The sequence below is a fragment of the Myxocyprinus asiaticus genome, chromosome 25 (genome assembly GCF_019703515.2).
Source record: "Myxocyprinus asiaticus isolate MX2 ecotype Aquarium Trade chromosome 25, UBuf_Myxa_2, whole genome shotgun sequence".
Classification (NCBI taxonomy): Eukaryota; Metazoa; Chordata; class Actinopteri; order Cypriniformes; family Catostomidae; genus Myxocyprinus; species Myxocyprinus asiaticus.
In genome coordinates, this window is record NC_059368.1 from 29,792,673 (window position 1) to 29,807,954 (window position 15,282).

At 38.3% G+C, this 15,282-nt stretch overlaps 1 protein-coding gene across 11 annotated transcripts in view; it reads right to left on the reverse strand.

Moving 5' to 3' along the window:
• The window catches only part of usp24 (ubiquitin specific peptidase 24), a 112,520-nt gene that overhangs the window by 27,364 nt on the left and 69,874 nt on the right, over positions 1 to 15,282 (reverse strand). For all 11 annotated transcript variants that reach the window (XM_051654570.1, XM_051654564.1, XM_051654569.1 and 8 more), the window contains 13 exons: positions 14,689 to 14,808; positions 14,380 to 14,505; positions 13,775 to 13,873; positions 13,597 to 13,679; positions 13,090 to 13,231; positions 7,807 to 7,926; positions 5,509 to 5,729; positions 4,868 to 4,992; positions 2,537 to 2,678; positions 2,299 to 2,449; positions 1,798 to 1,893; positions 1,562 to 1,665; positions 1,009 to 1,122 (listed from right to left, as the gene is read on the reverse strand). In XM_051654570.1, coding sequence (XP_051510530.1) covers positions 1,009 to 1,122; positions 1,562 to 1,665; positions 1,798 to 1,893; positions 2,299 to 2,449; positions 2,537 to 2,678; positions 4,868 to 4,992; positions 5,509 to 5,729; positions 7,807 to 7,926; positions 13,090 to 13,231; positions 13,597 to 13,679; positions 13,775 to 13,873; positions 14,380 to 14,505; positions 14,689 to 14,808 — 1,643 coding nt within the window. The remainder of the gene's footprint in view (positions 1 to 1,008; positions 1,123 to 1,561; positions 1,666 to 1,797; positions 1,894 to 2,298; positions 2,450 to 2,536; positions 2,679 to 4,867; positions 4,993 to 5,508; positions 5,730 to 7,806; positions 7,927 to 13,089; positions 13,232 to 13,596; positions 13,680 to 13,774; positions 13,874 to 14,379; positions 14,506 to 14,688; positions 14,809 to 15,282) is intronic.

Consider the following 15,282-nt stretch of genomic DNA (forward strand, 5'->3'; position numbering starts at 1 on the left):
TTACTAATTCAGACAAGTTAAAAAGTATTTGGAAACTTAAGCCACATGAAACAATTTCAAACCAAGTGCTATCTGCAAACAAATAATGATTCAAAACTAATTGTATTTTTTTCTGAGCCTGCAGTTACTTTTAACCAACTGGTGATTTTTTAGTGGATGTATGAAATCAATTCCCATCTCGTTCACACAGTTCTCACCACATTAACTATGGACATGTTCCACTACACTCACCGAGCACTTTATTTGGAACACTATGGTCCTAATAAAGTGCTCAATGTGGTCTTCTGCTGTTGTAGCCCATCCGCCTCAAGGTTTGACGTGTTGTGCATTCTGAGATGCTATTCTGCTCACAACAACTGTACAGAGCAGTTATCTGAGTTACTGTTAGCCCTTCTGTCAGCTCAAACCAGTCTGGCCATTCTCTGTTGACCTCTCTCATCAACAAGGCATTTCCATCCACAGAACTGCTGCTCACTGGATATTTTTTCTTTTTGGCACCATTCTGAGTAAACTCTAGAGACTGTTGTGTGTGAAAATTCCAGGGGATCAGCAGTTACAGAAATACTCAAACCAGCCCATCTGGCACCAAAAATCATGCCACGGTAATAATCGCTGATATCACAGTTTTCCCCCATTCTAATGGTTGATGTGAATATTAACTGAAGTTCCTGATCTGTATCTGCATGATTTTATGCACTGCCATACAACTGGCTGATTTGATAATCACATGAAATAGTAGGTGTACAGGTGTAGAGCATATGTTTGACAACCAGAAAGTGTCCAAATACTTTTGTCTTAATTTTTAGTTTTATCATTTCAAACCTAACAAACGTCTTTTTGTTAAAATTTTGCTTAAAAATTGTGCTTCTGTGATATGTGTTTTGGCCACTTGATTAAATTTTTTGTAATCTAATGCAATGACATTGGTACATTTTAAAATGTGCCTTAAGGTGTCCAAATACTTTTTAGGGCACTGTATTTTGTTTGTGTGTGATCTTTCTCACTCACCTTATGATCTCTCGTCCTTCAGGTGCCACCAGGTACTGCACCATCCACTGGCACGCCTCGCTACTCTTGGACAACAGAACCTCGACTGTAGCGATCCACTCCTCTGTGTCCACCCTGAGAGAGAGTCAAGAGCTAGACGTCAGACTTCCCACATGGTGTCATGTCCAATGTGTTTAAATAGCACAAATGTATGAAATATTTGCAAACAATTTTTGGCATCAAAATATTCCAATGTTGAATTTTCAGCATTTACTGATAGGGAAGATAAGTTTTGTAAGCAACTGAAAAAACGGATCTAGCTTCTGAATCATAAAAAATGCCTTTTTGGACATGGGAATACATTTTGAGTTCTGAAAGTTAAAGTAGGTTTTCAGATATCAATGATCTGAAAGGTACATTTAAAGATATGACACCTTTGCAAGTGGCGTTCATCAACTAATCAGTTAGTCAATTAGATAATTAATAAATAAAAAATGTTTTTAATGCCCTAAATTCTGACTAAGCGTAAACATTTCTTGAGTATATGTATTGTGAACAGAGAGCAACATCCCACCTGAGTTTTTTTTTGGTGCGCAGGTATGTGTGGAAAAGGAACTGGACAGCTAGCTGCAGACTGGTTTGCGCCATGGCCTGATACAACGGATGCTTCAACTTCGTCTGAGAGAAAGAAAACGGTAAAGCGTTAAGTTGATCTGATGGAATATACTGTATATAGTGCTTATAGATGGGCAGTTATCAAATGAATATCAGAGTTGTTCTTGGCTGTGACAAAAAATTAAAAGCGCTTACCGCATTGACAGAGGCCAGCGACAGAGTGAAGCTGAAGTAATCGCAGTTATATACATCTCTGTTCTTCATGAACTTCAGATTATCATCTCTCACCGTCTACACATCCAACAATCAGGAGTATATTTCAGACATTCATAAACACTTGTGAAATCCCTCAAAACATGTCTTAAATAAGTTTCGTGATACACACATCCAGAGCACATGACCTTCTGTAACACATCCAAATGATCGACACTCCCATCTTAGCAAAGATGGGGGTTCCCAATCCTGTCTGAATCAGTACATGAAATTATGGACATCCTTTTTTATTAACTGTAACTCAAACATGGTTTCATCCTGTATGAGTGCATTGCACAAGATGTTCAATAGTCTGGATGTTGAGCAATTCATTCAGATATGAACAAATGTAGCATCGTTGTAAATAGTTTTTGCAAATATTTTATGCATTTTTATATTATTTAGTCACACTGGACTTGGTGTGAACAGGCCATTAAACTCAACCTGATAGATCCTGGCTGGCATCTTCTCCACAAATAGCCCCTTCTTCTCTCCTTTCTTGACCAGCCGTGTGAGCAGGGTGAGGCGGTCGTTATTGGCTCTGGGTGGGCGTGGGGAGGATTGGGGTGAGATCTCTGGAGAGGAGGGGGCTGACCTGAGAGGAAGGATTTTGAATCAGAGCATTTATGCGCATCCCTATTATTCAAATCTTCATAGACCGAGAGATAAGATGTCAACTCACAGTGAGAGATCCTCTGCCTCCTGTCTCATGATGCTGACCCGGCTCTTTTTAGGCAGCACTGGGGAGTTCTGGTCACTGATACGTTGGTAAAACAGCATGTAGGCATTCCAGTAGCGCCTCCGCATGTCCGGGTATGGATTAGCTATAGCACATGAACACATTAGAGATCAACCAATATTGTTTTTTCGAGCCAATACCAATTATGTTTGTGTTCGTTAACTGATATGTACTACCAATTTTTAATTATTGCTTTATTTTAACTATATTAACTAAAAAGCCTGTTGCTTAACTGGCAGCGCATGGCACTAGCAATAGTAAGATCATGGGTTCGATACACAGGGAACCAGTGTTGTTGTTACGGGATGGGTGGGGCGTGGGTGAATGGTGGGATGATTCTAAGGGCCCTGGACAGACAGGGGGCCCAGTCGAAACCCCAATACTTTTCCTTGTGTATGACTTTCTTTCTTCTGCAGAGCATGAATGAAGATTGTTAGAAAAATAGCTCTGCAGATACAGTCAGTGCAAGTAAATGGTGGCTAGAACGTTGTAGCTCCAAAAAGCATGTAAAGGCAGCATTAAATAAGACTCCAGTGGTTAAATCTGTATCTTCAGAAGTGTTGTGATAGGTGTGGGTGAGAAACAGATCAATATTTAAATCCCTTTTTACTATAAATCTCCTTTGACCAGCCCCGACAAGTAGGGGGCAATATGTATGAATAATGTGAAAGTCAAAATCTATAGAAAAAAGGACTTAAATATTGATCTGTTTCTCACCCACACCTATCAAATCATTTCGGAAGATATTGATTTAACCACTGGAGTCGTATGGATTACTTATATGCAGCCTTTTGCTTTTTGGAGCTTTAGGGTTCTGTCCACCATTCATTTGCATTATGAGGACTTACAAGGCTTCTTTTAAAAATCTTCGTTTGTGTTCTGCAGAAGAAAGAAAGTCATACACATCTGGGATGGCATGAGGGTGAATACATGATGAGATAATTTTCATTTTTGTGGGATCTATCCCTTTAATAATGATAGCTTTTCAAAGAAAATAAAAAAAAACCTTGAATGGGTTGCTATACGATAGGGTGCCCAGAGTGCAAAGCTGTCAGGGGACCCAAAAGTCCCCTGCAGGGAGCACACATACTTATGAAATATAAAGCTTAAACGCACTGATAAGTTACTTCGCATAAAAACATCTGCCAAAAAAATAATAATAATAAAAATGTAGAAATTTAAATAATCAATTGATTACACAATAAAAACCTAATAATAGGCATTATAAATATATTTTTATTATAATTTTTGGAATGGCCAATTCCCAATGCGCTCTAAGTCCTCGTGGTGGCATAGTGACTCGCCTCAATCTGGGTGGCGGAGGATGAATCTCAATTGCCTCCGCGTCTGAGACCGTCAATCCGCGCATCTTATCAATTGGCTTGTTAAGCGCATTACTGTGGAGACGTAGCGCGTGTGGAGGCCCACGCTATTCTCCACGGCATCCACGCACAACTCACCATGTGCCCCACCGAAAGCGAGAACCACATTATAGCAACCATGAGGAGGCTAACCCAACGTGACTCCACCCACCCTAACAACCGGGCCATTTGGTTGCTTAGGAAGCCTGACTGGAGTCACTCAGCACGTCCTGGATTCGAACTTGCGACTCCAGGTGTGGTAGTCAGTGTCTTTACTTTCTGAGCTACCCAGGCCCCCCTAATATATTTTTATTATTAATACAAATCCTATATAATACATATTACAATATAGAAAATTTGTGGCATAAATATATTGCCATTAATATTATTAATAAATATTATTCTTCATATATAGAAAATGTGAGGCATAAATATATTGACATAATAATAATAAACATTATTATTATACAGAAAATTTGTGGCAACAATATACTGGCATTAATAATAATACATATTAATATATAGAAAATATCGGGCATACATTTATTGGCATTAGTAATAGTAAATATTATTACAATTTATGGCCTAAGATTAAGCAAAGTTGTATGGCAATTTTCTTCTTACAGTGGTGTAATGCTGTTGTTGGGTACTACTATTAAAAGACCCATCAAACTGTGCCATTAATTGGTAGACCCGACATTAAAGAATCAATAACCCATGAATTAGAAACGTGTGAATATCAGTCAATATTCATACGATATTCCATCTACCACTCTCTCGACAGTATCAAAATATAAAATCTCAATAGAAACGCAAAGAGTCACTGTGAAAACCTCACTACGTGACATTTAAACCCATCTGGGATAAGGGTAGGATATGCTGTGTTAGTGTATTTATATGAAAGTAAACTTACACTGGTCATAGACTTTTGGTCTGTATTCCCCTCCAAAACACTCATACTCCAGAGTCTCATCGTTCATATCAAACTCTTCTACAACATTGTCATTAAACTTATACCAGCGTCCTCGAGCACTACCCCTAAAAGACAAGAGAGGATGATTGTGGGAAACAGATACTGCTTAGTTCATAGTGGTTGCCACCACAATCCTTCAACCCCTGAAAGAATGCTCCAGTTAAGAGGCATCATCCTGCCAAGCATATGGGACAATTTTAGCCGATCATAAAACACTCTGGCCACCAACAGAAGCACAAGCCCATAACTACACATACATACACACACAATGGGGCAAAAAGATCTCCCATTTTCATAAATTCCATGTTTCAGAGGGTGTGGTTGCAAAAGTATGCCTATGAACTATATATAGACTGTATTACGCAAATAGACTCTGCAGAACTTTATAAACGTATTGTTTAAAAACAAGCCATCTGGGATCATTAAGTATAAGCCTTATGCAACATTATGATGCATTTGATTATTAAAGGTATTTGCAAAGCAAGCATCACTATTGCTACACTGTAGCTCATACTAAGGATTAGGGATCTGACCAAACTCTAACCCCAAGCATTACACTTTGGGGCATAAATTGCCCTCACCGGCGGTCTTTAATGAAAGAGTAATAGTGTCCTGCGTGGGCCTGTCCACTGTGCACCACCACTCCCACCAGTTCGTAATTCTCCGAGATGGTGACTTTCTTCCGAGGCGATCCTCCAGAGCCAACCTCGCCCCCTCTCCCGTTCTCCCCATGATCCGCACTGGAGTCCTGACGGGCCATTCCTGACACCGTATATGGCTCCATGTTCAGCACCCAGGGGAACTTAAATCACAGAGTGAACACATCTTACTGAGGTTTGCTTAGTGGATGCAAATCGATTAGTTAAAGAAATAATAACAGATTAATCAAGTGTTTCTCAATCCTTTCATGCAGTACAACTAACACTACACATTTTGGATGTCTCCTTTATTTAACACACCTGATCCGAAATGTGTAGTGTCAGTGGCACTCCAGGAAAAGATTTAGAAACCCTGGATAAATCAATTATGGATTTGATTGTTAGCTGCACCCAGGATACAGAGTTAACACTCACAAAGTAACAAACGAGAGTAAAAAATAACTTGCCAGTTGGTCTGTAACTTCATTAGGAATTGCAACATAATACATGGTTAAAGTCGAACCGTAAGCATGACAGTCTGACCCTTACGGAGCCCATTAGAGGACAGGGCGGGATCCTTTTTACCTAAAATATTTTTGCGTGCTCTCGAAATAAATTTACCATGGTTTTACTATAGTTATCATATTTAACCAAGATATTCATAGTGAAACCATAGTAATAATAAAGGAAAACGAAAACTATGGTAATTGCACAACATTTTACGTCCCCTCTCAAGAGTTTTATCTTTCCTCACAACATTTTAAATGGTTTTACTTCAGTAGTATTTTAGTTACCATCACAGTAGTAGGTTAACCATTTTTTTTTTTTTTACTGGAAACCATGATTTTACTATAGTATTATCATAGAAAAATATGTAAAGTAACCATGTTTTTTTGGTGGAAACCTTGGTTTTAATACCATAAACTGTATCCATATAGTAACCTTGGCTTTACTAAAGATTAACCATGGTAAATCTTGTGAGTATGGTTTTACTACAAATACCATGTTTAAACTACTAGAGTAATCACAGTTAAACTATGGTTTTTGTAGTAAAACCATAACCACAAAATTCTGATTTATTTTTATTCAGTTTGAAAATTATGGGAAATTTGAAATACCATATTTTTCGTTTTCCTGTATTATTACTATGGTGTCCTACGAAAATCATGGTTAAAGGAATATTCCGGGTTCAATACAAGTTAAGCTAAATCGACAGCATTTGTGGCATAATGTTGATTACCACAAACATTAATTTCGACTCGTCCCTCCTTTTTAAAAAATACAAATCTGGGTTACAGTGATGCACTTACAATGGAAGTGAATGGTGGCCATTTTTTATGTTAAAATACTCACTGTTTCAAAAGTATAGCAACAAGACATAAACAATATGCATGTAAAAATGACTTTAGCATGATATAATCACTTAATAACCTTTTCTGTATAAAGTTATAGCCAATTTTACAACTTCGTTGCTATGACAACATAATGTCAACAAATCCTTAAACCCTAAAATGACTGTAAAAATGAAAATGTAAACAACTTTACAGTGCAAATAATACATGAGTTTTAACAAAAGAATTAATGCAAGAGCTTTTATAAAATTATAAGCTTCACATTTCTGTTTTTAAACCCTCCAAAAACTGTTCACATTCACTTTCATTGTCCTTATTCACTTCCATTTTAAGTGCCTCAATGTAACCCAGATTTTTAATTTTTTAAAGAAAAGGAGGGACGAGTCAAAATACATTTTTGTGGTAATCAACATTATGCCACAAATGCTGTCGATTGAACTTAACTTGTATTGAACCTGGACATTCCTTTAAAATACAGTTACTGTAGCAAAACCATGGTAAATGTATTGCGAGGGAACGCAAAACTATTGCAAGGGGATGCAAAACTTATTGCGAGGGAATGTAAAATAACATGTAAAACTATTTCAGAAAAAAAATAACATTTCCCGCCCTGTCGTCTAAGGGGCTCCCGTATACCCTCCCTCATGTAAGTGATTCTAGTGTTAAAGCATCACAAAAAGTCACAACTTGAGCATCTACAAACATCTTTTACTCTGTAAACATTTTAAATATAAATAATGCATAATGTAAAAAATGTGCTCTAAAACACAAAAATAAAATAAAATGTCAAATTCTCAATTCGACCTCCATTGAGAGGTATGGCAAAAGTTAATTTTTGGACCCAGGTCGATACTGACAAAACAGCAGTCTCTTGATACAATGATCTTACTTTGATCTGCTCGTCGTATTTGATGGACCGGCCACTTTCCCAGTCGAAGCCGAAGCGCATGAGATGGATGACCAGCACGCTGGGCAGTGATTTTATACAAGTCCGCTTCACAGTGGTCCGCTACAACACAAAAAGTGTAAGCACATTGTAATGTACAACTGCAATTCCCTACAGTCCTTTACGAAAGACATTAGAGGTAGACCAATATATCGTTTTTGCTAATTAATCGTGCTGATAGTTGCTTTTTGGAAGTATCGGTTACCAGCAAAAATCTATGCCAATATTTTTTTTTTCTTTTTGTTATTCTTCTGTGTTCCTCTGTGGGTTTTTCACAATTCCTGACATTTAATCGAAAAAAAAAAAAAAAAGAGAATGATTTATTTCAGCTTTTATTTCTTTCATCACATTCCCAGTGGGTCAGAAGTTTACATACACTTTGTTAATATTTGGTAACACTGCCTTTAAATTGTTTAACTTGGGTCAAACATTTTGGGTAGCCTTCCACAAGCTTCTCACAATAAGTTGCTGGAATTTTGGCCCATTCCTCCAGACACTGGTGAAACTGATTCAGGTTTGTAGGCCTCCTTTTGCTTGCACATGCCTTCTCAGTTCTGCCCACAAATTTTCTATCAGATTGAGGTCAAGGCTTTGTGATGGCCACTCCAATACCTTGACTTTGTTGTCCTTCAGCCATATTGCCACAACTTTGGAGGTATGCTTAAGGTCATTGTCCATTTGGAAGACCCATTTACAAATGAGCTTTAACTTCCTGGCTGATGTCTTGAGATGTTGCTTCAATATATCCACATAATTTTCCTTCCTCATTATACCATCTATTTTGTGAAGTGCACCATTCTCCCCTGCAGCAAAGCACCCCCACAACATGATGCTGCCACCCTCATGCTTCACGGTTGGGATAGTATTCTTCGGCTTGCAAGCCTCACTCTTTTTCCTCCAAACATAAAGATGGTCGTTTCATCAGACCAGTGGACATTTCTCCAAAATGTACGATCTTTGTCCCCATGTGCACTTGCAAACTGCAGTCTGGCTTTTTTATGGTGGTTTTGGAGCAGTGGCTTCTTCCTTGCTGAGCAGCCTTTCAGGTTATATCAATATAGGACTCGTTTTACTGTGGATATAGATACTTGTCTACCTGTTTCCTCCAGCATCTTCACAAGGTTCTTTGCGGTTGTTCTGGGATTGATTTGCACTTTTCGCACCAAACTACGTACATCTCTAGGAGACAGAATGTGTCTCCTTCCTGAGCAGTATGATAGCTGCGTGGTCCCATGGTGTTTATACTTGCGTACTATTGTTTGTATAGATGAACCTGGTACCTTCAGGCATTTGGAAATTGCTCTCAAGGATGAACCAGACTTGTGGAGGTCCACAATTTTTTTTCTGAGGTCTTGGCTGATTTCTTTTGATTTTCCCATGATGTCAAGCAAAGAGGCACCGAGTTTGAAGGTAGGCCTTAAAATACATCCACAGGTACATCTCCAATTGACTCCAATTCAGTCCTATCAGAAGCTAACTGGCTAATTGCCTAAAGGACTGACATAATTTTCTGGAATTTTACAAGCTGCTTAAAGGCACAGTTAACTTAGTGTATGTAAACTTCTGACCCACTGGAATTGTGATATAGTCAATTAAAAGTGAAACAGTCTGTAAACAATTATTGGAAAAATTACTCGTGTCATGCACAAAGTAGATGTCCTAAACGACTTGCCAAAACTATAGTTTGCTAATATTATATCTGTGGAGTGGTTAAAAAAATAAGTTTAATGACTCGAAGACCACGTACACCCCTTCATATATATATACATACACACACACACACACACACACAGGCGGCCAAAAGTTTGGAATAATGTACAGATTTTGCTCTTATGGAAAGAAATTGCCACTTTTATTCACCAAAGTGGTATTCAACTGATCACAATGTATAGTCAGAACATTAATAATGTGAAAAATTACTATTACAATTTAATTTTTTTTAAATTCAGAACTTCTTAAACGACTTCAAAAAATCCTCCACGTGCAGCAATGACAGCTTTGCAGATCCTTGGCATTCTAGCTGTCAGTTTGTCCAGATACTCAGGTGACATTTCACCCCACACTTCCTGTAGCACTTGCCATAGATGTGGCTGTCTTGGCAGGCACTTCTCATGCACCTTACAGTCTAGCTGATCCCACAAAAACTCAATGGGGTTAAGATCCATAACACTCTTTTCCAATTATCTGTTGTCCAATGTCTGTTTCTTTGCCCACTCTAACCTTTTCTTTTTGTTTTTCTGTTTCAAAAGTGGCTTTTTCTTTGCAATTCTTCCCATAAGGCCTGCACCCCTGAGTCTTCTCTTTACTGTTGTAAATGAAACTGGTGTTGAGCGGGCTAGAATTCAATGAAGCTGTCAGCTGAGGACATGTGAGGTGTCTATTTCTCAAACTAGAAACTCTGATGTACTCATCCTCTTGTTTAGTTGTACATCTGGCCTTCCACGTCTCTTTATGTCCTTGTTAGAGCCAGTTGTTCTTTGTCTTTGAAGACTGTAGTGTACACCTTTGTATGAAATCTTCAGTTTTTTGGCAATTTCAAGCATTGTATAGCCTTCATTCCTCAAAACAATGATTGACCGATGAGTTTCTAGAGAAAGCAGTTTCTTTTTTGCCATTTTTGACCTAATATTGACCTTAAGACATGCCAGTCTATTGCATACTGTGGCAACTCAAAAACAAACACAAAGACAAAGTTAAGCTTCATTTAATGAACCAAATAGCTTTCAACTGTGTTTGATATAATGGCGAGTGATTTTCTAGTACCAAATTAGCAATTTAGCATGATTACTCAAGGATAAGGTGTTGCGGAGTGATGGCTACTGGAAATGGGGCCTGTCTAGATTTGATCAAAAATTACTTTTTTCAAATAGTGATGGTGCTGTTTTTTACATCAGTAATGTCCTGACTATACTTTGTGATCAGTTGAATGCCACTTTGGTGAATTAAAGTACCAATTTCCTTCCGAAACAGCAAAATCTGTACATTATTCCAAACTTTTGGCCGCCAGAGTATATGTGTGTGTATATATATGTATGTATATATATATATATATATATAGAGAGAGAGAGAGAGAGAGAGAGAGAGCGAGAGAGAGAGAGAGAGAGAGAGAGTTGTATACCCTGACAGAAATTGTGAAATTTTGTCATTGATTTTGAAAATATGACTGATCATGCAAAAATGTAAGGATAGTGATCATATGAAGCCATTTATTATCACATAGTTGTTTGGCTCCTTTTTAAATCATAATGATAACAGAAATCACCCAAATGGCCCTGATCAAAAGTTTACATACCCTTGAATGTTTGGCCTTGTTACAGACACACAAGGTGACACACACAGGTTTAAATGGCAATTAAAGGTTAATTTCCCACACCTGTGGCTTTTTCAATTGCAATTAGTGTCTGTGTATAAATAGTCAATGAGTTTGTTAGCTCTCACGTGGATGCACTGAGCAGGCTAGATACTGAGCCATGGGGAGCAGAAAATAACTGTCAAAAGACCTGCGTAACAAGGTAATGGAACTTTATAAAGATGGAAAAGGATATAAAAAGATATCCAAAGCCTTGAAAATGCCAGTCAGTACTGTTCAATCACTTATTTAGAAGTGGAAAATTCGGGGATCTCTTGATACCAAGCCAAGGTCAGGTAGACCAAGAAAGATTTCAGCCACAACTGCTAGAAGAATTGTTCGGGATACAAAGAAAAACCCACAGGTAACCTCAGGAGAAATACAGGATGCTCTGGACAATATTCGTTAACCCCTCTCCAAACATAGCGCTTATGGTTGTGACCATAAAGCTCTATTTTGGTTTAGTCACTCCAAATTACAGTGTGCCAGAAGCTGTGAGGTGTGTCAAGGTGTTGTTGGGCATATTGTAACCGGGCTTTTTTTGTGGCATTGGCTTCTTTTTGGCAACTCGACCATGCAGCTCATTTTTGTTCAAGTATCGTCGTATTGTGCTCCTTGAAACAACCACACTGTTTTTTTCCAGAGACTTTTTTTGTGTCTGTAAAAACGGCAAATATTCAAGGGTATGTAAACTTTTGATCAGGGCCATTTGGGTGATTTCTGTTATCATTATGATTTAAAAAGGAGCCAAACAACTATGTGATAATAAATGGCTTCATATGATCACTATCCTTAAATAAAAGACTGCATGATCAGTAATATTTTCAAAATCAATGCCAAAATTTCACAATTTCTGCCAGGGTATGCAAACTTTTGAGCACAACTGTATATATAGAGTGTGACAAGGAAGAGGGCGTGGCCAGGCCGTGATGGACCATGGCCGGCGCTGAATCAGCGGGATAGCGAGATAAAGGGCAGCCGGATACACCGGTTCGAGAGAGAAAGAGATGCACGTGGCCGCGCTACACGTGTGTGCTTGTTTTTGTTTGCTTTAAGTTAAGTTTGACATTAAAACTTTATGTTTACTGTTCAGCCGGTTCTGCCTCCTCCACCCTGGTGGATGGCAGCGGTGAGGACTCTGCAACAGCGCATCCCTCCTCCCTCCCGGGTTTTGGCACCACTATAACAGTTAAAGGACAGGCAAGGAGGAGGCGGGAACCGGCTGAACAGTCAACATAAAGTTTAATGTAAAATAATAAAACAACTTAAAACAAAATAAAACAAACACACACATGCAGTGCGGCCACGTGCGTCTCTCTCTCTCTCTCTCTCAAACCAGCTTCTCTGGCTGCCCTTTATCTTGCTCCATCACGGCCCGGCCATGCCCTCCTCCTCGTCACACACACACACACACACACACACACACACACACACACACACACACACACACACAAACCTTCATCTGGTGAATATATAGGCTATAAAAAGTTTAATTTGGTAAATAGCCTACTTAACTATAGAGCACTGTAATAGCAGTATGTCTCCATCGTTTCAAATAAGACTCCCCAGTATGTTTCGGGCTTGTTAATAGTTAAAAATCCTGCATTATGCAACTCTCAATTTTTTTTTGGTTATAATTGGTTGAACAATCCAAAATCCAAAATAACATTTGGGATTTTATTCATTTTGGGCTCTAATAGCCTCTGTGACTGTGCCCATCATAGTAAAGAAAGACTAAGACATTTTAAGATTCCATAAATCTATTTTAAAAACTACTGGCCGATAAATCGTTTTCAGCCATTTTTACCACCTTAGTCATTGGTATTGGCAAAATCCACTATCGGTCAACCTCTAAAAGACATCACACACCAATGTACCTTCTCTTTGCACTTTTCACAGTAATAAGCATTGCTGCCATCCAGCACTTCTCCTCTAACAAACTGGTCCAGAGAAATCTCCAGACTCTGACACGACGTCACACCCAAGTTCAAAGCCATAAACGTCTCCTCACGCTCATACCTGCAAACCACAACCAAACACAAACTCAAGCCATTGTTATTACAAATTCTGTAATCATTTACAAACCCATTTGACTGACTTACTTCCGTGAAACACAAAGGAGTTATCTAGCATGTCCAATATCCAAGCTACTCTTTTCCATATAATGACAAATAAAGGTGTCCACAGCAGCAGAGGAGCAGCTTGGATATTCTACTAAATTTATTCTTATATTTTCATGAAAAAAAGAAAAGTCGTACTGGTTTGAAACAAAACGAGGGAGAGTAAATCTAGACAGCATTACAATTTTTGGCTAAATCTTTCCTTGAAGAGCTCAGGCAAGAACACGACATGATTCAAGTTTCCTCCAGGCTGTTAATGCATACCTGTGTGGGCAGTCTTTGCATATCTTCTGATCAGAGAAAATGCCCTGGAAAGTGTTCTTGAATATCTGCTCTCGACCAATTTTCTAACGGGAGCCAACATGAACATTAGAAACCAACTTTAGTGTGTTCATACAGTGCATGCTTATGTTTAAGCATATAGGGGTCATGAGATCTGTACCTTCAGATGTTCATCGAGCTGGTCCACTAGACTGGTAAAGAACTCATAGGCGTCCTGTTGTTCTCGCACGTATAATTCTTTATTCCACATCTTAAAGATCTGTGTCAAAACACAATCCCCATGTGATGAGACTGATCAATTCTGATTGATCCTTAATTCTGATGGCATTTTACCATTTTCTTTTGTCTAACTTTAAAAAGAATACTTTTATAAATGAAGAAACTTGTGTATTCAGGGAATATAAAAGTATTCTTATAATTTGTTAAAAGTGCATTTAAATTATGGACAATCTTTGAGCTTTTCATTACATTTTCACATTATATATGGGTTTTCCTCAAATGTTCTTGTGTCGCTAATAAACTACAGATAAAAAAATTAAACAGTTTTCATACAAGTTTGACAATGAAGTCACAAATTCAGAATTCTCTTTTTAGTGTTTTAGACATTTGGCAGCATCTATTCAAGACTCAGGTCACAATCAGTGTCTGCAAGTTCCTGTTGCTCAGTTGGAAAAGCATGACGCTAGAGATGCCAAGGTCATGGGTTTAATTCCCAGGGAATCACGAATATGCTAATAAATTGTATAGATAAAATGTCGATCTAACCTTCCAGAAGTTCTCAGGCACATAGTACTGCAGCTTACTCTCCATCAGGTGACCAAACAGAGACTGAACCTGACAGAACACACTCTCCTCTGGGTTTTCTGTGTCATCTTCAATTGACAACACAGCCTACAACACACACACACACACACACACACGTGATCAGCTTGTCATTTAATCATGACAATATGGAGTAAAACAGCAGGAAGGACTTTCTCTGTACAATGTACTCCACTCTTTCTCAAACTTAGGGCATCACCTAGTGGAGTAACAGTGTCCCAACTGTACTAGTATTAAAAGTGTAGTGTGTACCTCAGGCAGACCAGGCTGCATATAGAGCTGCTGGAACACTGCGTTCATGTAGCAGGTCGCACCTCCGTTCTTTAGTCCCACAAACCCAGACACAGAGCGACTGTCTACAGGAGGAAGATACTGACAACACAAACACACAATGACAAAAATATTCATGCAAATACAGCTGTTGTAAGACAATATACAAGAACACGTCAACTGAAAATTCCTCTTTTCTCCAACCTTCAACATAAGAGTTAGACTGATATAGAGATTAGAGGTAAACCGATATATCGGGTGCCGATAGTTGCATTTTGGAAATATTATTTATCAGCCAAAAACAATCTATGCCAATATTTGCTTTTTTTTTTTTTCTGTTTGTGGCAGATGCTGGAGGATTCTACAATTAGATTGGTGAGATTCTACAGTATAATGGCAGCCTCTAGAGGTGAAATAAAACAATCACTAGCTGGGTTTCCATCCACATATTTTTATACGCTTTTTGGGATACTGCATAAAAACTGATGGATGGAAACACCAAGATGTGAATACAATCTCCAAATAAAAAAAATTTAAAAAACGTATACGCTTGCTTGAGGTGGATACATTTTTTAT